Below are 25,524 nucleotides of genomic sequence, written 5' to 3' on the forward strand. Positions count from 1 at the left end.
AGTAAGAAGTGTAATGTAAACGACAGTAGTGAAGGAATCCAAAGAACAAATCCTCCTAAAGAAGGCCACAGAGACGATGCAGGAGCTGTCTGACTATAGCGCTCATCTATTCCAAACAGACACACACAGAACCCCAATGGTTAAAACCTCCCCATTTCAATATGAGTGTTATATATTTCCAATAAATTAAAAAATATACCGCTCATCAGCATATATGTTCCTTGCTACTAAACCTATTTATCCTAACACTGTACATCATTTTCATGTAGGTTACTATATTTTAATATCCCTAATTTGCTGAGATAATACATGAAATTGCATACATACAATATATGTGACGTAGCAAAGAGGGATGTACTGTACTCTGTAAACTGCAGAATATTTAACTACAATTATGAAACATTTATACACAGACATACGTAGATATTTAGAAGTGTAACAGAATTGACATTAGAAGGGTAAGAGAGTAAAACGTGTTTCTTTTCCAAGAGATGAGTGGAGACAGCCGATTCCTTTGTGTCTAGTCTCTTCAAATTCATCGTCGGAAATTAACTCTACTTATCAAGTGAAAAATCAGTAAGGCAGAAGGACAGCAGAATATATACTGGGCTGGCCTTCAACGCACACAAACAAATACACACGCACATAGGCGCAATTTAGATTTTGGCCAATACATGGCAGCAGTGTATGTGCAAAGTTTTAGACTGATTCAGTGAACCACTGCATTTCTGTTCAAAATGTTGTGTCAAGTCTGCTCAAATGTGCCTAATTGGTTTATTAATACATTTTCAAGTTCATAACTGTGCAATCTCCTCAAACAATAGCATGGTATTCTTTCACTGTAATAGCTACTGTAAATTGGACAGTGCGGTTAGAAGCTTTCTGCCCATATCAGATATGTCTATGTCCTGGGAAATGTTCTTGTTACTTACAACCTCATGCGAATCACATCAGCCTACGTCAGTTCAACCGTTCCGATCCTGTATAGGATTTATTCAGTTAACCCTCAGAAAGCCATCATTGTTAGTTCCCTGAAGTTGCAGGGTGCAGTATACTGTATTTAAAGCAGTGGCTACCAAATTTGAAAGCGAGCATTTGGCTTGAGCAGGAATATGATGCCATGTGAAAAGGGCACTTGGCACTTTTGAATAGGTTTGGCTCAAGGCAAGTTCATGTAGTGTTCTCTCTCTTGTCGTGATGTGTGTTTTGTCTTGTGTTTATATATATATTTTCATTTTAATCCACAGGAGGTCTTTTGCCTTTTGGTGGGCCGTCATTGTAAATATGAATTTGTTCTTAACTGACTTGCCAAGTTAAATAAAGGTTCAATAAAATAAATAAAAAAGTAAAACTGACATATGGTCCTACTGGGCCTGGCTTACTTTGGATAAAGATATTGATTTTAATGTTAGGATGTTTCTACGTAGGTGTAAGTATCTTTACCGTACTTGGAGGTTCAATCTAATGAAAAGTTACAACAAAAAATGTTTTTAACAGGATCAAAGTCCTTCAAATTAAGTAACCATAAGAAACACTAATCATTGATCCAAACTATTCATGTTTAGGTTAAGCCAGCTGACAGACACCGTTTAGTAAGACTGTCATGTACACACACAAGACAGCTATGTCATGCGACCATGTGATGTGTGTGATTATTTGGAAGGGGGTGGAGGGATAGACACACACACACACACACACACACCTCACATACACTCTGCAAGCCCGGACTCTAGGCTTCGTACCAAAACTGCTGTGTGGACTGCTCTAGCTCCAGGCAGGCGACAGGGAGAGGGGTCTGCGCTGGGCTGGGCAGCAGGTTTGTGGGCCAGCCGTCCCTCTCAGTTCCTGATTAGGGTGAGGAACTCGTCCCGTGTCTTCGGGTCCTCCCGGAACACCCCCAGCATGGTGCTGGTCACAGTCTTGCTGTTCATCTTCTGCACCCCCCTCATCACCATGCACATGTGACTGCATGCAGGAAGAAGGGAGGAAGAAAGGCATCATTATCCATGTCTTATAGTTATTAGATTTGGGTGTATGGGAAATTTTCGGTTAATGACACATTGAAGATTGTCCAGATGTGGCATCTCCCTTTATCTTTGGTTTCATTTGTGCGTGTTTGTGTTTTGACTGCCATGATTGCATCATTTTATAAAGTCAATAATGTACTTTTACCTAATGGGGTACACCTAAATGGACAGAAATATTGTCCAGAAATGAACATATTGAACAGAAAGAGCACACCTTGTGAGCAAAAGCATATTGTTTTCCTAAGGATTTGTGAGATTATGTATTAATATTAAATTTGTGTGTATGCACCATCCAGCCTACATTCCAGAAGAAAATTGACAAACGATTAGCAACTAAAATTCCATAGTGTATCTTTCATGTCTGTCTGTATGGGCCTGTTCGTATCAGTGGTGAGTGTAAAAACCAAAAAGGGAGAAAGAGACATACGTTGCCTCGATGACGACACCCACCCCAGCAGGCTGCAGAGCTTCAGTGATTGCCACAGCGATTTGTTTGGTCAACCGCTCTTGAACTGAAAGAGAACAGACGGATAAACAAGGTCCAAGTCAGAGAACGTCAAAGAGCAAAGTCAAACCTCTGACATCATCGCCTATGACATGGTGGGTTCATGGCAGGTTATTGGTAAGGTTTGTTCTAGGTTCCAACAACAACACTGTTACCAGTCAACCAACTGACCATCTCCAAAAAGTAATAGAATTTTAATGGAATGGAATTACTCAAATGTTGTTACTGTAGTAATTACAGTGTAAGTGTACAGGTATAAGAACAACTTAATGTAAAATGTTACATAAAAACAACAATAAAAATACACAAAAGCTCTAGGTGCAGCTCATTTTATTGTCCGTCAACTATCAAGTGTAAAAAGTATGGAAGTACCTTGCAGTCGACGGCTGTAGATTTCAACAATCCTGGGGAGAGATGAGGGGAAAAGGCAGGATGAAATACTTCCATTACATGGGGAAACCCAAGTGGCAGGATTTACAATGAGAGGCACAGAGAGGCTTACATAGACAAAGAGGGATTACACATTCTTCAGGGACAGAGTGGAGACTTGAGAGAGACATGGGAGCTCTTCACAACAGAGGTCGCATTTTACAGTGTCAGTCAAATAGGTTGTTTTGTACTGGTTCGGACAGGTTGAAGTTCCTAAGAGATTACGCTTTTACAAGTGGGTTGGTAATGCTGTTGTAATTTGTGTGTTTAAAGAGTAGACATCCAATTCATCACAGCAATGATTATGCAGAATTTGTGCATACACAATGACTGTGAAATTGGATGATCTATCTACAATAGGAGTTTATCTGCTACAGTGTTTCTTTAGAACCCATATTCTTCAGATCCAATAATAACTTTGATTTTTTTATGTATATGGTTGTAAAAACTGCTTTTGACATTTTATTGAAAATTAGTCAATTAGTCTTGATTTAAATAAGCCCCAAGTCAACATTCACCATAGGCCTGTCGGTAAACTTTCCAAATGTCGACAAAACAAAATACATTAGACATGGTGGGATCTTTTTGTGTCTGTAAAATGATATTTATGAGCCAATATTGATACAATAACCATTATATTGACGTAAACTTGGAGTCATGAGATGGTATGTATGTGTGGTCCTCATACTATGACTCAGGAAAATATGCAGTTTTAGGCTACAGATGAAATACTTCACTGGGGGTTGAAAGTGCACAGTGATGAGCGTGATGCTCATTTCCAATAACTATCAAGGGTCTTATTCTGATGACATGATTGATGCTTGGCTGCCGTTTGACAAATAAAAATAAACTAGCTCTTTTGTCCATAATAATCTCATCATGTAGGCTACACCCCACTGTATCTGTGATGAAGCTGTTGGCTGGAGCACACGTGCCAAAACCTGAGCAGGCACAATTGCTATACAGTACAACTTTTTTTGCGACAAAAAGTACCGAATATATTTTTAAAAATGATTCAGTACATGGCTATTTAACAGCAAAAGTTATTGTTATAATTTTTAGTCATTTAGCAGACACTCTTATCCAGATTGACTTACAGTAGTGAGTGCAGACACTATTCTTACTTTTTCCCTTTTTCTTTTTATGTGCGCCACATCATCACGCACAGACTTTTATCTGCAAGTCAATTTGATGAAAACATCTCTGGTGGGAAAATGCGCATATTGTTTTTATGTAGATTTTTTTATATTTGCATGAAAATCTTTCGCCAATTGGATCGAAACTTAGCTACTGATACTGATAACCAACTGCACGTTCCAACCACCAGTGAGTCAATGTGAGTAGGAGAGCGGCGGGTCATTCTAGACTTGCTTTAGTCTGACATCCCTTCCACTTTGAACCAATGCTCTTTTCCAAACATGACTTCTCCTATCGCTGTAGCTCTGCGCAGCAAAATGCCACAGAACAAGAGGATTACGAAGACTTTCAAATGGGCAGATGCATCGATATGAAGGTATAAAGGTGTTGCATCCATCTCAAAGAAGCTCATTGGGTTTTGGGAGGGGATGCAAAGCCAAACTCTGAGTTCACTTCATAGAGGCCGATACCTCAAATGTACTCTACAAAAAAAAGTACTGCAGGTGTAGGACAGCCCAACCCCCAAAGTGACTCTTTACACTGTATGCAATAATCCCTAGTGTTGTTTTAGGAAGTCAGTCTTCTCTGCATAATCTCACCAACCCCCTCTTGTCTCACCTCTAAGAAGCAGAGGTTCTGCTATCTTTATACCCTGTAGGTCTGACATCTGATTGGAAATTAAGTCAACAGTGATGCTACTGGTCAACAACTCCAATTTTGAATCCAAACAACTCAGACGTTAGTTATCACTTTTGCCTTATGGCAAGGTGCTCCATCAAACTGGAAAATGCATTGTTCGTCACCAAACTGTTCCTGGATGGTTGGGAGATGTTGCTCTCGGAGGATGTGTTGGTACCATTCTTTATTCATGGCTGTGTTCTTAGGCAAAATTGTGAGTGAGCCCACTCCCTTGGCTGAGAAACAACCCCACACATGAATGGTCTCAAGATGCTTTAATGTTGGCATGACACAGGACTGTTGGTGGCGCTCACCTTGTCTTCTCCGGACAAGTTTTTTCCGGATGCCCCAAACAATCGGAAAGGGGATTCATCAGAGAAAAGGACTTTACCCCAGTCCTCAGCAGTCCAATCCCTGTACCTTCTGCAGAATATCAGTCTCTCCCTGATGTTTTTCCTGGAGAGAAGTGGCTTCTTTGCTGCCCTTCTTGACACCAGGCCATCTTCCAAAAGTCTTTGCCTCACTGTGCGTGCAGATGCACTCACACCTGCCTGCTGCCATTCCTGAGCAAGCTCTGTACTGGTGGTGCCCCGATCCCGCAGCTGAATCAACTTTAGGAGACGGTCCTGGCGCTTGCTGGACTTTCTTGGGTGCCCTAAAGCCTTCTTCACAACAAATTAACCGCTCTCCTTGAAGTTCTTGAATCCGATAAATGGTTGATTTAGGTGCAATCTTACTGGCAGCAATATCCTTGCCTGTGAAGCACTTTTTTGTGCAAAGCAATGATGACGGCATGTGTTTCCTTGCAGGTAACCATGGTTGACAGAGGAAGAACAATGATTCCAAGCACCACCCTCCTTTTGAAGCTTCCAGTCTGTTATTCAAACTCAATCAGCATGACAAAGTGAACTCCAGCCTTGTCCTCGTCAACACTCACACCTGTGTTAACGAGAGAATCACTGACATGATGTCAGCTGGTCCATTTGTGGCAGGGCTGAAATGCAGTGGAAATGTTTTTTTGGGGATTCAGTTCATTTGCATAGCAAATAGGGACTGTAATTAATTGCAATTCATCTGATCACTCTTCATAACATTCTGGAGTATTTGCAAATTGCCATCATACAAACTGAGGCAGGAGACTTTGTGAAAATTAATATTTGTGTCATTCTCAAAACTTTTGGCTACGTCTGTAGGTAGAGTAAATTAAAGTGACTATGCATAGATGACAACAGAGAGTGGCAGTGGTGTGAAGATGGGGGGTAATGCAAATAGTCTGGGTAGCCATTTGACTAGATGTTCAGGAGTCTTATGGCGAAGCTGTTAGAAGCCTCTTGGACCTAGAATTGGTGCTCCGGTACCGCTTGCCGTGTGGTAGCAGAGAGAGCACTAAGAGTGAATGCTAACTTCTTCCTTGAACCACAGACTAAGATACCACATTCTTTGAGACCGTTTGAAGCAGTTTAGTAACAAAGTGTTACAAAGATCTGAATAGTTTCATAATTGTATTTAATGATGATATTATCACACAATAATGTGAGTGTCTGGAGTCTTTGACCATTTTTAGGGCCTTCCTCTGACACCACCTGGTATAGAGGTCCTGGATGGCAAGAAGCTTCGCCCCACTGATGTATTGGGCCATTCACACTACCGTCTGTAGTGCCTTGTGGTCGGAGGCCAATCAGTTGCCATACTAGGCAGTGATGCAACCAGTCAGGATGCTCTCGATGGTGCAGCTGTAGAACCTTTTGAGGATCTGAGGACCCATGCCAAATCTTTTCAGTCTCCTGAGGGGGAATAGGTTTTGTCGTGCACACTTCACAACTGTCATGTTGTGCTTGGACCATGTTAGTTTGTTGGTGATGTGGACACCAAGGAACTTGAATCTCTCAACCTGCTCCACTGCAGCCTCGATGAGAATGGGGGTGTGCTCGGTCCCCTTTTTCCTGTAGTCCACAATCATCTCCTTTGTCTTGATCACGTTGAGGGAGAGGCTGTTGTCCTGGCACCACACGGCCAGGTCTCTGACCACCTCCCTATAGGCTGTCTCGTTGTTGTCGGTGATCAGGCCTACCACTGTTCTGTCATCGGCCAATTTAATGATGGTGTTGGAGTCGTGCCTGGCTGTGCAGTCATGAGTGAACAGGGAGTACAGGAAGGGGCTGAGCACGCACCCCTGAGGGGCCCCTGTGTTGAGGATCAGCGAGGCCGATGTATTGTTACCTACCCTTACCACCTGAGGGCGGCCCGTAAGGAAGTCCAGGATCCAGTTGCAGAGGGAGGTGTTTAGTCACAGGGTCCTGAGCTTATGATGAGCTTTGAGGGCACTATGGTATTGATCGTATGAATAGCATTCTCACATAGGTGTTCCTTTTGTCCAGGTGGGAAAGGCCAGTGTGGAGTGCAATAGAGATTGCATCATCTGTGGATCTGTTGGGGCGGTATGCAAATTGGAGTGAGTCTAGGGTTTCTGGGATGATGGTGTTGGTGTGAGCCATGACCAGCCTTTCAAAGCACTTTATGGCTACAGACATGAGTTCTACGGGTCAGTAGTCATTTATGCAATTTACCTTAGTGTTTTGGGGCACAGGCTCTATGGTGGTCTGCTTAAAACATGTTGGTATTAAAGACTCAGACAGGGAGACAGGAGAGGTTGAAAATGTCAGTGAAGACACTTGCTAGTTGGTCAGCGCATGCTCGCAGTACACGTCCTGGTAATCCGTCTGGCCCTGCGGCCTTGTGAATGTTGACCTGTGTAAAGGTCTTACTCATATCGGCTGCAGAGAGCGTGATCACACAGTCTTCCAGTACAGCTGGTGCTTTCATGCATGTTTCAGTGTTATTTGCCTCAAAACGAGCATAGAAGTAGTTAAGCTCGTCGGTAGGCTCATGTCACTGGGTAGCTCACGGCTGTGCTTCTCTTTGTAGTCAGTAATGGTTTGCAGAACCTGCCACATCCGACGAGCGTCAGAGCCGGTGTAGTACGACTCGATCTCAGTCCTGTATTGATGCTTTGCCTGTTTGATGGTTCGTCGGAGGGCATGGCGGGATTTCTTATAAACTTCCGGGTTAGAATCGCGCTCCTTGAAAGCGCCAGCTCTTGCCTTTAACTCAGTGTGGATGCTGCCTGTAATCCATGACTTCTGGTTGGTGTATGTACGTATGGTCACTGTGGGGATAACGTCATTGATGCAATTATTGATGAAGCCCATGACAGATGTGGTGTACTCCTCAATGCTATTAGAGGAATCCCGGAACATATTCCAGTCTGTGCTAGCAAAACAGTCCTGTAGCTTAGCATCTGCTTCATCTGACCACTTTTTTATTGATCTAATCACTGGTGCTTTCTGCTTAAATTTTTTCTTGTAAGCAGGAATCAGGATGTTGTAATTATGGTCAGATTTGCCAAATGGAGGGAGAGGGAGAGCTTTGTATGCATCTCTGTGTGTGGACTCTAGGTGGTCCAGGTTTGGTAAAACTGATTTAAGTTTCCCTGCATTCCATTTCTACTAGGAGCGCCGCCTCTGGGTGAGCGTTTTCTTGTTCGCTTATGGCGGAATACAGCTCATTCAATGCTATCTTAGTGCCAGCCTCTTCCTGTGGTGGTATGTAAATGGCTAGAATTTTTTTTGTTTAACTCTTTCGGTAGGTAGTGTGGCCTGCAGTTTATCATGAGAAACTCTACCTCAGGTGAGCAATTGCTTGAGACTTCCTTAGATATTGTGCACCAGCTGTTGTTTACAAAAAGACATAGACTGCCAACCCTTGTCTTACCAGACACCGCTGTTCTATCCTGCCGGTACATCGTATAACCAGCCACCTGTATGTTGATATTGTCGTTGTTCATCCACGACTCCGTGAAGCATAAGATGTTACAGTTTTTAATGTCCCGTTGGTAGTTTAATCTTCCCAATAACTTGTCCATTTTATTGTACAAAGATTGCATGTTTGCTAGCAGAATTGAATCCTGATGTCTAGAAGTTATTTTCAGTCATAAGAGACGGTAGCGGCAACATTATGTACAAAAAGAGTAACAAAAAGTTACAAACAACGCAGATAAACGAGAAGGAGAGCTTCTGTTGTCTTTACATCCTGTAGGTCTGATAACTGATTAGAAGTTAACTCAACAGTAATGCCATTGGTCAACTAGTCAGATGTTATAAAGGGTTCTCAGATTCCTTGTCTCTTTCTCTTTTTCGTTCCTGACATGTACTGGTAAAATACTCTTTCTTTCTCTCTCCGATAAACATTTTAATAGGCTGATTGCATAGTCTTATCATGGGTCGCATGTGAGGTATATACAGTACCTTCAGAAAGTATTCACACCTCGAGTTATTGCACATTTTGTGTGTTTAAAATTGATTTTAGGTGTCATTTTTTGCCAGCAATCAACACAAAACACTAATGTCAAAGTGGAAGAAAAATTCCAACATTTGTAAATAAATAAATAAATGTAATATATCTTGATTAGATAAGTATTCAACCCCCTGAGTCAATACATGTTAGAACCATCTTTGGCAGCGATTACAGCCGTGAGTCTTTTTATGGTAAGTCTCTAAAAACGTTGCACACCTGGATTGTACAACATTTGCCCATTATTCTTTTTTAAATTCCTCAAGGTTGTTGATCATTGCTAGACAACCATTTTCAGGTCTTCACATATATTTTCAAGCAGATTTTTGTGTTTTAGGTTATTGTCCTGCTGAAAGGTGAATTCATTCATCTTCCAGTGTCTAGTGGAAAGCTGACTGAACCAGTTTTTCCTTTAGGATTTTGCCAGTGCTTAGCTCCATTCCGTTTATTTTTTATCCTGAACTACCCAGTCCTTAAGGTTTTCAAGCATACCCATAACATGATGCCACCACCACTATGCTTGAAAATGTGAAGAGTGGTACTCAGTAATGTGTTGTATTGGATTTGCCCAAACATACACTTTGTATTCAGTACAAAAAGTTAATATGCTTTGCCACATTTGTTGCAGTATTACTTTTCTGCCTTGTTGCAAAAAGGATGCATGTTTTGGAATATTTTTATTTCTGTACAGGTTTCCTTCTTTTCACTCTGTCAATTAGGCTGATATTATGGAGTAACTACAATATTGTTGATCCAACCTCAGAGTTTAATGGCTGTGATAGGAGAAAACGAACTGTTTTAAAGTCACCATTGGCCTTATGGTGAAATCGCTAAGCGGTTTCCTCGCTCTCTGGCAACTGAGTTAGGAAGGACGCCTTTATCTTTGTAGTGACTGGTACCTTTACAGGCAGAGTTTACTGTATTTGGCTTGTAATATATATATATATATGTGTTTTTTAGAGCCTAATTCATACAGTCCCATTTTTACCACATTCTTACCGGGATAAGCCTTTTGTATCTCCTGTGCACATGCCAGCAAGTGCAGGAGTGGGAGCAGACATGGAGCAATGTGGGAAGGCTTCTATTTTAATAGATCCATTGAATCACAAATAAACCCGTTATTCATTGGTTTTAGGCAGGTCCTCAGAAACATTATAAGACTAATAAAATCTGTTTTCAAAAGAATAGACTGGCATATTGTGAGTTGAATTATGTTATTGGCCTGTACAGCCTATATGCTACATGGCAGCGTCATGCACATGAAATCAATAGTTATTATGTTCATTAAACAGACAAGACACACTTAGGCTACCCTGACCACAGTCAACACACATATATTTTATAGTATTCTAAGACTATAATGAAACATAACAGAATAAAATACTAATTATATTTTTCCCAAACAACTTGCGTCACGGCAACGTGTGGAACCGCTGTCATATAAAAAAAAACGTATATTTTGAAACAGAGCCCAAGGCAAGCCCATACTTTTTCGATCCTACTCTGCTTTGTTAGGGAGCAGGCATAGCCTACAGGGTCTTACATTGAGAGTATCAATACAATTCAAGGGGCTTTATTGGCATGGGAAACATATGTTAACATTTCCAAAGCAAGTGGAGTAGATAATAAACCAAACTGAAATAAACAAAAATTAACAGTAAACATTACACTCCAGGCACGGCGCCAGGATTTTCTCTCTCCGGGTGATACGGTATGGCTTGACCAATTACGTGGGGGTGCTAAAAAAAAAGTAAATAGTCATGAAAATGTACAAGTGCATTTATTCCATATGCATAATCAGACAACTGTGCATCGGTAATAATGTTTCGGGTGAAATGGCTATCGGCTGAAATGGCTACATCAGAATTGAAATGAATAATATCCAAAGGCAGCAACAACGAGAAGTGCAATGCATTTAGCCTATGCCTGTTAACTGTGCACACACAATTGTAAAACGAACTGGCTACCATGCCCAATCTTAGTGATTATATTTCTACTGCAAACAAAAATAACTCGTAGGCCGACGATATACATGCATCCTGCTGTGCATTGGTTACAATGTTACGGATGAAATGTCTAATGTCAGAAATGAAAGGAATAAGATCCACAGTGCAGCCACAACGAGAAATGTATTTACCCAATGCCTGTCAACTGTGTACACATGTTGTAAAACGAACGAATCTTAGCGATCATATTTATATTGCAAAAATACTTGTAGGCCGACAATATGCATGCGTCTTCTTGTTCCATTTAGATCCAGATCAGCGAGATTGAATAATGTTCCCACGACCGGACAGGCACACTCTGTCAATAAATAAAAGACCTTTCAGTTACTCACCAAGTGTTGTTTTAAAGAAGGACGATGTTGTTGTGGTTCAGTGCACATGAGTCTATAATCTTCTGGACATCCAGGGCCTTGGTTCTTTCTGCTTATATGGACAGGCAGGCAAGGTTGTAAAGTTGAGGGTTTGCCCAGTATTTCATTCTGTATTTCATGCATGATGTGTGTATTTAGCATTTCTAGGATTATCTGCGATTTTCTGTGCAACTGTTTTGTCGAATTTGCCTATGACCTGTAAAAGTTCAAGGAAGTTTCCCTTGTTGACAGCAATGTCGCTTTCTACTGTATGTCTCCTCTCTGTGAAACACAGGCAGTTAGGAAAGTTGATACTAACTTTTTTAACTGAAATTTGCATCCTGTAGTACAAACTCAAAAAGGTTCTGGGACACTGTAAAGTCCATGGAGAATAAGAGCACCTCCTCCCCGCTGCCCAATGCACTGAGGCTAGGAAACACTGTCACTACCGATAAATCCACAATAATTGATAATTTCAACAAGCATTTTTCTACGGCTGGCCGTGCTTTCCACCTGGCTACCCCAACCCCAGTCAACTGCACAGCGCTCCCCACAGCAACTCGCCCAAACTTCCCCCACTTCTCCTTCACCCCAATCCAGATAGCTGATGTTCTGAAAGAGCTGCAAAATCTGGACCCCGACAAATCAGCCGGCCTAGACAATCTGGACCCTCTCTTTCTAAAATTATCTGCCAAAATTGTTGCAACCCCCATTACTAGCTTGTTCAACCTCTCTTTCGTATCGTCTGATTGGAAAGCTGCCGCGGTCATCCCCCTCTTCAAAGGTGGAGACACTCTAGACCCAAACTGCTAGTATATCTATTCTACCCTGCCTTTCTAAGGTCTTTGAAAGCCAAGTTAAACAGATTACCGACCATTTCGAATCTCACCGTACCTTCTCCGCTATGCAATCTGGTTTCCGAGCTGGTAATGGGTGCACCTCAGCCACGCTCAAGGTGCTAAACGATACCATAACCGTCATCGATAAGAGACATTACTGTGCAGCCATATTCATCAACCTGGCTAAGGCTTTTGACTCTGTCAATCACAACATTCTTATTGGCAGACTCAACAGCCTAGGTTTCTCAAATGATTGCCTCGCTTGGTTCACCAACTACTTCTCAGACAGAGTTCAGTGTGTCAAATCGGAGGGCCTGTTGTCTAGACCTCTGGCAGTCTCTATGGGGGTGCCACAGGGTTCAATTCTCGGGAAGACTCTCTTCTCTGTATACATCAATGATGTCGCTCTCGCTGCTGGTGATTCTCTGATCCACCTCTACGTAGACGACTCCATTCTGTATAACTCTGGCCCTTCTTTAGACACTGTGTTAACTAACCCCCAGATGAGCTTCAAATGCAATACAACTCTCCTTCCGTGGTCTCCAACTGCTCTTAAATGCAAGTAAAACTAAATGCATGCTCTTCAACCATTCACTGCCCGCACCTGCCTGCCCGTCCAGCATCACTACCCTGGACGGTTCTGACTTAGAATATGTGGACAACTAGAATTACCTAGGTGTCTGGTTAGACTGTAAACACTCCTTCCAGGCTCACATTAAACATCTCAAATCCAAAATAATTAAATCTAGAATCGGCTTCCTATTTCGCATCAAAGCATCCTTCACTCATGCTGCCAAACATACCCTCGTAAAACTGACCATCCTACCGATCCGACTTCGGCGATGTCATTTACAAAATAGCCTCCAACACTCTACTCAACCAATTGGATGCAGTCTATCACAGTGCCATCCGTTTTGTCACCAAAGCCCCATATACTACCCACCACTGCGACCTGTATGCTCTCATTGGCTGGCACTCGCTTCATACTCGTCCCCAAACCCACTGGCTCCAGGTCATCTACAAGTCTCTGCTAGGTAAAGCCCCGCCTTATCTCAGCTCACTGGTCACCATAGCAGCACCCACCCGTAGCACACGCTCCAGCAGGTATATCTCATTGGTCACCCCCAAAGCCAGTTCCTCATTTGGCCGCCTCTCCTTCCAGTTCTCTGCTGCCAATGACTGGAACGAACTGCAAAAATCTCTGAAGCTGGAGACTCTTACCTCCCTCACTAGCTTTAAGCACCAGCTGTCAGAGCAGCTCACAGATCACTGCACCTTTACATAGCTCATCTATAAATAGACCATCTATCTACCTCATCCCCATACTGTATTTATTTATTTATCTATCTTGCTCCTTTGCACCCCAGTATCTCTACTTGCACATTCATCTTCTGCACACCCTACCATTCCAGTCGCCACCATGGCCTATTTATTGCCTTTACCTCTCTTATCCTACCTCATTTGCACATGGGGTATATTGGTTTTCTACTGTATTATTGATTGTATGTTTGTGTATTCCACGTGTAACTCTTTGTTGTTGTATGTGTCGAACTGCTTTCTCTCTGACTATTTTCGAATGTCCATCACTTAGAGCTTTGCATGTTGTTGAGCCAGACCCTTTCTGAATAGTCCACACATTCCACGCTGTCATTGCATATTTATGCTCCACACTAGCATTGTGTGTCTTGAATGAACTTGTTGCCTGCTTCCAGTTCTGGTAACCATCATGGGTAAATGCCGCCTTCTCTCCACCGTGATTTCCTGGATGTTGAAAGTGGCAGCAGGCAAAGCACAAAGCACGGTCCTTTGAAATACTGTAGAATATTCCACCCATTTGTAATCCTCATACCATCTATGATTGAAGTAGCGATACTATCTAGAAGTTAGCTCACAATGTAGCCTAACATGCGCGAGCACACACACACCACCCACCCACACCAGACACCACACACACACACACACCCACGAGCACAAAGCTAGAGATCGGATTGGGAACGGAATGACTGGTTATTTACTTTTACATATTTTTTATGGCGGTTTTGGAGCAGTGGCTTCTTCCTTGCCGAGCGGCCTTTCAGGTTATGTCGATATAGGACTCGTTTTACTGTGGATATAGATACTTTTGTACCTGTTTCCTCCAGCATCTTCACAAGGTCATTTGCTGTTGTTCTGGGATTGATTTGCACTTTTCGCACCAAGTACATTAATCTCTATGGAGACAGAACGCGTCTCCTTCCTGAGCGGGATGACAGCTGCGTGGTTCCACAGTGTTTATACTTGCATACTATTGTTTGTACAGATGAACATGGTACCTTCAGGCATTTGGAAATTGCTCCCAAGGATGAACCAGACTTATGGAGGTCTACAATTTTTTTAAAGGTCTTGGCTGATTTCTTTTGATTTTCCCATGATGTCAAGCAAGGAGGCACTGAGTTTCAAGGTAGGCCTTGAAATACATCCACAGGTACACCTCCAATTGATTCACATGATGTCAATTTGCCTATCAGAAGCTTCTAAAGCCATGTCATCATTTTCTGGAGTTTTAATACACTGAATTATAAGTGAATTATAAGTTAAATAAACTGTCTGTAAACAATTGTCTGTAAACAATTGTCATGTTTGTGCATGACACTTACTTGTGTCATGCACAAAGTAGATGTCCTAACCGACTTGCCAAAACTATAGTTTTGTTAACAAGACATTTGTGAAGCGGTTGAAAAACAAGTTTTAATGACTCCAACCTAAGTGCATCTAAACTTCCGACTTCCACTGTACACTTGATTTAGGCAACATTGTTGCATGGAAAATCTTTCTGATCAGTGATACATGAGCAAACAAATACGATGAGCTATACCACCTCCACTTATTTGCCCAGCCAGAGAATTAACCAAATATACAAACGGAGATTCAGTGAAACAAAATCACATTGATTGATTAATATGAGTCACAGGCTTTTGGTTGGAAGTAGACCTAGGCTACTCAGCGACTGAGAGTGAAGAGCAAAACAATACACTTGCTAAACTACATAACATGCTGGCAAAATGTTCTGATCAGAGATAATACATGAGCCAAGTAAAGAGGACCATTAGCAGTACTCACTTCAATTTAGCTAACATTTCTCCAGCCTAAATGTAGCCTAACCAATATCCAAATGGAGATTCAATGAAAACAAAAATCTGACATTGGTTGATTTATCAAGACGAGTCCCCACGCTTGTCTCAAAGCAGCGTGAAACGGTGCTGAAATAGACACGCGGGTAAGCTACTGCTTCAAATTAATCATGAAAATTGGATGACTTTTGGAGTTTCAGTAAGCAACAATTTGATGGCTTCAATTGCATTAGCCTACTCTATTCCAATATTTTCGTCATTGAGTGATATTTATTAAATATTTATTTATGGGTCCACCCTGTTGTGGTTAAGAAAACAGTGCATGGGGTGGGCTATGCAAAGAGATCGGTGAAGTGACATGCCTCGCTGTCACGTGCTGACCTTAGTTCCTTTTTTTATGTCTCTATTTTAGTTTGATCATGACGTGAGTTGAGGTGGGCATTCTATGTGTTGTTCTATGTTTTTGTATTTCTGTGTTTGGCCTGTTATGGTTCCCAATCAGAGGCAACTGTTTATCGTTGTCTCTGATTGAGAACCATGCTTAGGCAGCCTGTTTTCCCACTATGATTTGTGGGTAGTTATTTTCTGTTTAGTGTTTTTGGTGCACCTTACAGAACTGTTTGTCGGTTTGTTGTTTTTGTTCAGTATTCATCTTTATTCAAATTATTATGAATACGTACCACGCTGCACTTTGGTCCTCTTCTCCTTCTCCCGACGACAATCATTACACTCGCTAAGTTTGCAACTGGCAGGAGGATAGTAGTAACGGGCACTGCCTAGCAACTTTCAAGAGTGTAGTGTGTGCCAATGCCGCATCAGCATTACAGCTACATTTCATACGAAGCCGTTCGCAGAACTTTACCACAATCATGACTAGGGCGGTTGGCAGAAATAAAAATAGAGGCTTTGTCGCTGGCAAAAGTAGGCAAAAAGTTGGCGGGATGCTTTAGTTAGTAGAAAAATATCTTAGTTGTAAAGGTGTATGGGTGTATTGATACATCAGCCAAAGTGTAATTAATAGCTTCAGCATGCTTAATGGGATACTCTATGTCTGATTTATTATTTTTACCCATGTACCAGTAGCTACCCTTCTTTGTGAGGCATTGGAAAACCTCCCTGGTCTCTATGGTTGAATCTGTATTTGAAATTCACTGTTCGACTGAGGGACCTTCCAGATAATTGCATGTGTGGGGTACAGAGATGAGGCAGTAATTAAAAAAGCACTTACTGCACACAGAGTGAGTCCAGGCAATGTATTATGTGACTTGTTAAGCACATGTTTACACCTGAACTTATTTAGGCTTGCCATAACAAAGGGGTTTAATAATTATTGACTCAAGACATTTCAGCTATTACATTTGAATTAATTTCTAAACATTCCATTTTGACATTATGGGGTATTGTGTGTAGGACAGTGACACAAAATCTAAATTTAACCAAGTAAAAATGCAGGCTGTAACACAAAATGTAGAAAAAGTAAATTGGTTTGAATACTTTCTGAAGGGAATATATAATATGCACATTATATACAAATATTACTCCACTTTACAGGTATTGTAAATCACATCACTTGGAGGTATCTTTGTGGTTTTGGATATATATTGTGTTATGTGGTGTGTGTGGTCTGTGTGTTTGTGTAAGCACTGGAGTATCAGCTTGTGTGCTACCAGAGTGTATAAGACCATGTGCTTAAAGTTTGCATGCGTAACTGTCTGCGTGCGTGCCTGGTGAGATGTCCGTGAGTGAGACTCCAGGCCAGGGAAGGGAAGTAAGAATAGGTGTTAGTGAAAGGGGCTCAGGTATTGGGGTCAGGTGGGATCAGAGTCCTCGCTTGTCACTTACACACTCCTAATCAGCTTACAGCTCCACCATGAGCAGCCTCTCCACTTAAACAGCCCTACCGTAAACACTAGCGCTATGCTAAAACTATGTTATCTGAATGCTACATTGTAGAAGCTAATGTACCGCTAACCCACTAAACCCAGGACCAGCTTACTCCGAGTTACAACATGAGTCAGGTTCTTAGTTCAGACTCATCATTGCTAAGTGTTCTAGTTCCTATTATTTAATAAGTGACCGTACTGTACTGTCTGAAGGACTCACGAAGAACAGATTACATATTCACACATGATGATACTGCACGAGTCTAGGTAATCCCAATCCCTCCAATATCACAATATTCAACCTTCCTGTTATTATTTTTTTGTCATATGAATTCGGAACCTTGATCGGTTCCCTGGTATATTGACAAGAATTTAAATAGCTAACGATACCTACACACTGAAGAAGGATATTAAAGCCTCTACAGGATCGGTGTCCCGACCTCGGTACTGTTGAGCTAACGAAGGCTAATGTAATTAGCGTGAGGTTGTAAAAAACAAAAATTCCCAGGACACAGACATTTCTGATATGGGCAGCAAGCTTAAATTCTTGTTAATCTAACTGCACTTTCCAATTTACAGTAGCTATTACAGTGAAATAATACCATGCTATTGTTTGAGGAGAGTGCACAATTATGAACTTGAAAATGTATGAATAAACCATTTAGGCACATTTGGGCAGTATGGATACAACATTTTTAATAGATATGCAATAGTTCATTGGATCAGTCTAAAACTTTGCACATACACTGCTGCCATCTAGTGGCCAAAGTTTAAACTGTGCCTGGGCTAGAATAATTCATTATGGCCTTCTTCTTGCATTTCAAAAATTATGGTACAAAAAAAAAAAAAAAATTGTATTATCTTTTATACCAATGTTTTATATTCTCCTACATTCATTTCACATTTCCACAAACTTCAAAAGTGTTTCCTTTCAAATGGTATCAATAATATGCATATCCTTGCTTCAGGTCCAGAGCTACAGGCAGTTAGATTTGGGTATGTCAATTTAGACGAAAATTGAAAAAAGGGAGCGGATCCTTATTAAGTCGAAACATTTGGTTATGCTATCCCTGAACCAGTCAACATTATTTAGAAAAACAAAAAATTAAGTACGTTTTTTGCGACATCTTTTTGTGTGCAGAGTGCTGACCCATTAAATGTTTTGTTATATCTTTGGCAACAATAGCAAACAAACTGTTAAACTGTCCATACTCTCTTACCTGGCCAGCTTGCTGAGGCCCAGCACCCTTTTATTGGGGAGATAGCCTATGTGCACCTGGGGGAGAAAAGAGAGACCATGTCAGTCATTAGTGATGTCCAAGATCCTTACTATAGCATATCCACAACCACAGACAGTAAATCATGTTGCCCCAAATTCTGCAATTCTCCAGACAGACCTAACTGGTATGTCTATGTACAGTATACACTCAGTGTACAAAACATTAAGAACACCTTCCTAATATTGAGTTGCACCCCCCATTTTGTCCCCAGAACAGACTCAATTTGTCGGGGCGTGAACTCTTCAAAGTGCCGAAAGCATTCCACAGGGATGCTGGCCCATGTTGACTCCAATGCTTCCCACAGTTGTGTCAAGTTGGCTGGATGTCCTTCGGGTGGTGGACCATTCTTGATACACACAGGAAACTGTTGAGTGTGAAAAACACAGCAGCGTTGCAGTTCTTGACTCAAACCGGTGCGCCTGGCACCTACTACCATACCCCGTTTAAAGACACATCAATCTTTTGTCTTGCCCATTCACCCTCTGAATGGCACACATACACAATTCATGTCTTAATTGTCTCAAGGCTTCTTAAACCTGTCTCCCTTCATGTACACTGATTGAAGTGTATTTAACAAGGGAAATCAATAGGGGATTATAGCTTTCACCTGAATTCACCTGGTCAGTCTATGTCATAGAAAGATCAGGTGTTCTTAATGTTTTGTACACTCAATGAATCTCAGTGGTTGACTGTGTTAGCTCGCTAAGCTAAAACCTAGGCAACACAAGCCTTCAGGTCTCAAGCAAGGTTACTCATTACACAAACATTTGTATTATAATGGGGACCCATCATACCAGTGGAGGCTCCTCAGAGGAGGAAGGGGAGGACCATCCTACTCAGTGAATTACATATAAATGAAAATTGTAAAAAACATTGAAAAAGTTATCCTATTTAGATAAAACTATACTAAATATATTCACATGTCACCAAATAATTGATTAAAACACACTGTTTCGCAATAAAGGTCTACAGTAGCCTCAACAGCACTCTGTAGGGTAGCACCATGGTGTAGCCGGAGGACAGCTGGCTTCCGTTCTCCTCTTGGTACATTGACCGTGCTTCTACACCTGCATTGCTTGCTGTTTGGGGTTTTAGGCTGGGTTTCTGTACAGCACTTTGAGATATCAGCTGATGTACAAAGGGCTTTATAAATACATTTGATTTGATTTTGATTTGACTTCAATACAAAACCTAGGAGGCTCTTGGTTCTCACCCTCTTTCATAGACTTACAGTAATTATGACAACTTCCAGAGGACGTCCTCCAACCTATTATAGCTCTTGCAGCATGAACTGACGTTGTCCACCCAATGAAAGGATCAGAGAATTAATCTAGTACTGAAAGCATAAGCTACAGCTAGCTAGCGCTGCAGTGCATAACATGTGGTGAGTAGTTCACTCAAAGAGAGAGAGAAAGACAATAGTTGAACAGTTTTCAACAAATTAAGTGCTTCAAAAATGAAGGAGAAGCAAGAGAGAGAGAGAGAGAGAGAAAGATTTTAAAAATGACAAACTTTCAGTTTCACTTACTTAGCTAGCCAATGCAGCTGGCTAGTTTAGTTACTCAAACACCCAAACATTCAAACAGAGGGATGCTATGTTAGCTAGCTGGCTATGACTATCCAACACAACACTGGAACTCTTCCAAGTTAAGGTAAGCTTTTGGTTTAAATAATTTATTGCCACCGGGGCCCGTCGGTCTATCTGCTTACTGACTATACACTAACGTTACTGTATGATTGTAGCAGGTTTACTAACACATTAGTTCTATTAGCTATGTTGACTAGAACGTTACTTTAGCTAATATGGGGACAACGATGTAGGCTGTGTGTAGCGGTTATGACATGGTTTGGGCTTGGAAAGGTTTTTTCACCTGGTCACATACAGCTGATGTGTTGTTCATTCAAGTCCACAAACCAAGGGAAAAGGTGAGAGGAGAGTGAATAGAGGCTAGAATGAAAACAACCGCTGATTCTGTTTAATTTTTTTTCTTAAAACGAAAGCAAACAAAACATGGATAGAAATACTTGAATTTGTTGGACTAATGATTACACCCTAGATAAGCTAGGTGCAGGCAAGTGTGCAAGGCGGTATTGACATGTGTCACGGTCTGTCCATGTGTCATTGTCTGTCATCTCAAATTCTTCTCCCAACCTCTGTGCACCTACGTTGTAAACTTTCATTCATAGGCTAGGTTCAACCTCATGATGGTTATAGGGGAAATTAGAGTATCATGTAGTAGCCTAAACCTATCGATGTTACATTGAACTGGGTGAATGGAATATGAATGGCAGTCATCCAACATGCTGTAATAGAAATAAGGCCTTGCTCATGAAAAAAATATATAATCCTCCCTCATCATAAACGGCACTGACCGCCACTGCATCATACAGTATGAAGTAGGCAAGCTAAACATTTGTGTTTCTCCATGACGGGCGTGGTAAAGACATGAATCATAAGACGCCAAGACAAAAGGCAACATTATCTAAAGGTCATCGGAGGAGTACAGGGGAGGTAAGGGAGTCACGTCTGCCCATGGATAAATAAGCAGCAGATAAAAGATTAGAAGCGGATCGAGATCTAGACTCTCCTCCCCATCCAGCTGGTTGAGCCTGCTTCTGCGTATGACTGGGAGGCTAAGTGGCACCCCTCACCCTCCATCCTCCATTCAAATGTCAGCAGCAATTTGATGAAACAGGCTGAGAGAAAGGGCATGCATGCAAGGATTTTATCCTCCTCTCCTGTCCCCCTCCCCCTCTCTCTTTCTGGTTGGTTGTGATAAAGACGGCGTCATTTAACTATCTTCGTCCAAGCTCTTCAGCTTCTTCCTTTCGGCTCACTGCTGCACGTTTAAAAAGCGAATTTCTGAACTGGGTAAATAAACAACACTTTCACTTCACTTCGAAAAGACGGGATTCAAGTTTGATTAAAAGTAGGGTTCAGAGATGGGTTTCGTGGTTTTTCAAAGGTATGGGGTGTAAAGGTATACATTAAAGCCAAACACAATGAAAAACAATATCAAGTTGTCGCAAGGTGATGACAAACACTAAAAGCGTTATTAAAAGACAACTGACTGACTGGAGGCGTGACGAAAATGAAAAAAAGAGCACCAAACGGCTCCATATTTCAGTTGGCGGGGAGAAATCGGTGAGTCATTATAGCACTCAGCAGGCAGCATGGATAGACGTGCAGGGAAATAGATGAGTGCGTGGATAAGAGGCGACTAGCGCTTGTGACGACGACAGGGAGCTATCAGCGGGGGAAGGAGATGAACGGAAACAAAGTGGCCTTCTGACAGCCAGCTGCTGACAAACAAACACACACACACACAGCACAAAGAGAAAAAGTCACAGTCTGTGTGTGTGTCTCTTTGTGTGTATGTGTAACGCTTGCTCCCTCTATCATGGCCCTTTTGCAGGCGTGAAAGGGATGTGAAAGTATAAATTGCCTCCCTCTTTGTCTTAAATGGCAAACACCTGCAGGGTAAGATGAGGGGAGAATAGAGGGCAGAATGCTAGGTCTACGTACTAAATGTCAAACAGGAGAATTTCCAGAGCATGTCTCACTTGAATCCCTGCTAATGGGATTTCATCTGATTTGCGTGGCGCTCCAAATGTAACCCTTTTCCCAATATAGTCCACTACATTTCCTTAGAGTCCTATGGGCCCTGGTCAAAAGTAGTGCAATAGGGTGCCATTTGGAACACACCCTTGGTCGGTGCTGCGGGACATTTTTATTTACCAGTAGTTTAATCACAGCTGGGCTCAATTACAGGCTCATCAGTGGACAAAGAAAGCCTTTATCAGTAGGTTACTCCTCTCACAATTGTGGCATCATCAGTGGCGATTTTAGCATGCAAATCTTGGTGGGGAAAACTCCCCCCAAAATGTTTAGATGCATGCCAGCAAAGCCATAATATAACACAACACTAAACAATACATTAATTGCACTATAACAGTGACAAACGGTGCCCACAAACTGTTAGGGCCTACATAAAGCTGTCTTTTCAGCATCATAGAGTGAATCCTTACCACTGCTACACCTGGCTATCAGTGGAGCCTTGTATGGCAGCGAAACAGTTAATTCAGCCTCATTTACAGACTTTTTAAAAAACATAGCTGATATGGCAAACTTGCTTAAACAAATGTGGTTTCTACTAGTTTCTACTAATTGAGATGTACAAACTATGGCATAATTAAACATTAATGAGCGAGCTTGGACGAACGTAGTCAATAACAAATTTTCAGCACTTTTGAAATGTACATCGACAGAATTCAGAACATGTGCCGTTCTTACAGTATTCTTCCTGTACACCAAGTCAGAACCATAGGATAAATAAAGGGGGCATATAAGCAGACAATGAAAGCTTACAATATTCAATGATTACATTTCTCTAAAACAGGCACCACCAAGTCAGAACAGTAGGCTACATTATGAAGGGGCAAAGGCCCAAATAATTAGGGTGAGGCACATGGGCTACTAACAGCTTACTGCACAACATACACTTAGTTTTACTTTCTTTGCTACAGGATCTCCCTGAAAAAATGACAATTTATGCAGCAGCCTACAATACATTTTTGGACTCACCTTGATGTGCTGTGCTCACTTGAACAGGAAGGTGGCGCAGCAGTCCTTGTAGGCACATTTTGTCATCAAACTTTGTAATCAAAGGCAGGCATTCTCTGGATTTATGGTGCTTTGAAGACAACTGGGTTCTTAAAAAAATAATTAAAATAGGCCTGAGTTCCCGATGTGGAATTCCGAGTTGGATGACTGTTCTAAACTTATTTTCCCCAGTCTGAGCTCTTTTTTTCCCCCCCAGTTCCCAATTGTCTTGAACTCCCTGAAGTCTGAGATTTCCTCATTCTGAATTTCCAGTTGTTTTGAACGTGACAGAAGTCATGCTGGATTGACAGCATGGCCAATGCCCATGGTGTTGAATGTTTATCCATTTACGGTTGGAAAAGAGACCCTTAAACTCAGACTTGGACCACACACTCACTCCACTGAATAGCCGGCTAGTGATTGCTTTACAAAGCTTGCAGTTAGCCAATGATTCCTTCCAAACCACTCATTGTTGAATTTGCAATTTCAAACTTCTTGTGTAATGTTTATGTCCAATGGCACCGATACTTTTTATCTATCATTTCTCTTCATATGACAAGGATTGAAACGCATTTGCCAGTAGATTGTCCACGTGATTCATAATGATGACTGCTTGTCTACCTTGCTAGTTAAGCTACAGTAGATATAACGTGATTTGACGTAATTTTATCTGTGGCCAATTTTTCATTTTTTTCATTTCACCTTTATTTAACCAGGTAAGTTCTCATTTACAACTGCGACCTGGCCAAGATTAAGCAAAGCAGTGCGACAAAGACAACAGAGTTACACATGGGATAAACAAACGTACAGTCAATAACACAATATAAAAATCTGTATACAGTGTGTGCAAATGAAGTAAGGCAATAAATAGGACAATAGTGCCGAAGTAATTACAATTTAGCATTAACACTGAAGTGATAGATGTGCAGATGAGGATGTGCAAGTAAAAATACTGTTGTGCAAAAGATATTTACAGATGGGCTGTGTACAGCTGTAGCGATCAGTAAGCTGCTCTGACAGCTGACGCTTAAAGTTAGTGAGGGAGATATAAGTCTCCAACTTCAGTGATTTTTGCAATTTGTTCAAGTCATTGGCAACAGAGAACTGGAAGGAAAGGCGGCCAAACTAGGTGTTGGCTTTGGGGATGACCAGTGAAATATACCTGTTGGAGCGCGTGCTACGGGTGGGAGTGAGCTGAGCTGAGATGAGATAAGGCGGAGCTTAACCTAGCAAAGACTTGTAGATGACCTGGAGCCAGTGGGTTTGGCGACAAATATGTAGCGAGGACCAGCCAATGAGAGCATACAGGTTGCAGTGGTGGGTAGTATATGGGGCTTTGGTGGCAAAACGGATGGCACTGTGATAGCAAATTGGATGCAGTCTGAGTAGAGTGTTGGAGGCTATTTTGTAAATGACATCGCCGACATCAAGGATAGGTAGGATGGTCAGTTTTACAAGGGTATGTTTGGCAGCATGAGTGAAGGAGGCATTGTTGCAAATAGGAAGCCAATTCTAGATTCAACTATGGATTGGAGATGCTTAATGTTCATCTCTGGAAGGAGAGTTTACAGTCTAACCAGACACCTAGGTATTTATAGTTGTCCACATATTCTAAGTCAGAACCGTCCAGATTAGTGATGCTAGTCGGGCGGGCAGGTGCGGGCAGCGATCGGTTGAAGAGTATGCATTTCATTACTAGCATTTAAAAGCAGTTGGAGGCCACGGAAGGAGTATTGTATGGCGTTGAAGCACATTTGGAGGTTTGTTAGCAGTGTCCAAAGAAGGGCCAGATGTATACAGAATGGTGTCGTCTGCGTAGAGGTGGATGGAAAAAAATCACTGCAGCAAGAGCGAAATCATTGATATATACAGAGAAAAGAGTCTGCCCGAGAATTGAACCCTGTGGCACCCCCATAGAGACTGCCAGAGGTCCGGACCACAGACCCTCCGATTTGACACAATGAACTCTATTAGAGAAGTAGTTAGTGAACCAGGCGAGGCAGTCATTTGAGAAACCAAGGCTGTTGAGTCTTCCGATAAGAATATCTTTAGGAATCTCAGACGATACGAAAGAGAGGTTGAACAGACTAGTAATAGGGGCTGCAACAAGGGCGGCGGATAATTTTAGGAAGAGAGGGTCCAGAGTGTCTAGCCCAGCTGATTTGCAGGAATCAGCAGCTCTTTCAGAACATCAGCTGTCTGAATTTGGGTGAAGGAGAAGCGAGGGGGGGGCTTGGGCCAGTTGCTGTGGGGGGTGCAGAGCTGTTGGTCGGGGATGGGGTAGCCAGGTGCAAAGCAAGGCCAGCCGTAGAGAAATGGTTTTTGAA

The 25,524-nt window shown here is 41.8% G+C and overlaps 1 protein-coding gene across 1 annotated transcript in view; it reads right to left on the bottom strand.

Annotated features, from left to right (window-relative positions):
- Positions 1-646: 646 nt before the first annotated feature.
- The window catches only part of LOC139383750 (GTP cyclohydrolase 1), a 46,784-nt gene continuing 21,906 nt past the window's right edge, over positions 647-25,524 (bottom strand). Inside the window, exons 3-6 of the mRNA XM_071128310.1 lie at positions 18,535-18,590; positions 2,905-2,936; positions 2,455-2,539; positions 647-1,965 (exon numbers count right to left, since the gene is read on the bottom strand). Of these exons, the coding sequence (XP_070984411.1) occupies positions 1,839-1,965; positions 2,455-2,539; positions 2,905-2,936; positions 18,535-18,590 (300 nt within the window). The 3' untranslated portion in view covers positions 647-1,838. The remainder of the gene's footprint in view (positions 1,966-2,454; positions 2,540-2,904; positions 2,937-18,534; positions 18,591-25,524) is intronic.

This window comes from Oncorhynchus clarkii, chromosome 25 (assembly GCF_045791955.1).
Source record: "Oncorhynchus clarkii lewisi isolate Uvic-CL-2024 chromosome 25, UVic_Ocla_1.0, whole genome shotgun sequence".
Lineage (NCBI taxonomy): Eukaryota > Metazoa > Chordata > Actinopteri > Salmoniformes > Salmonidae > Oncorhynchus > Oncorhynchus clarkii.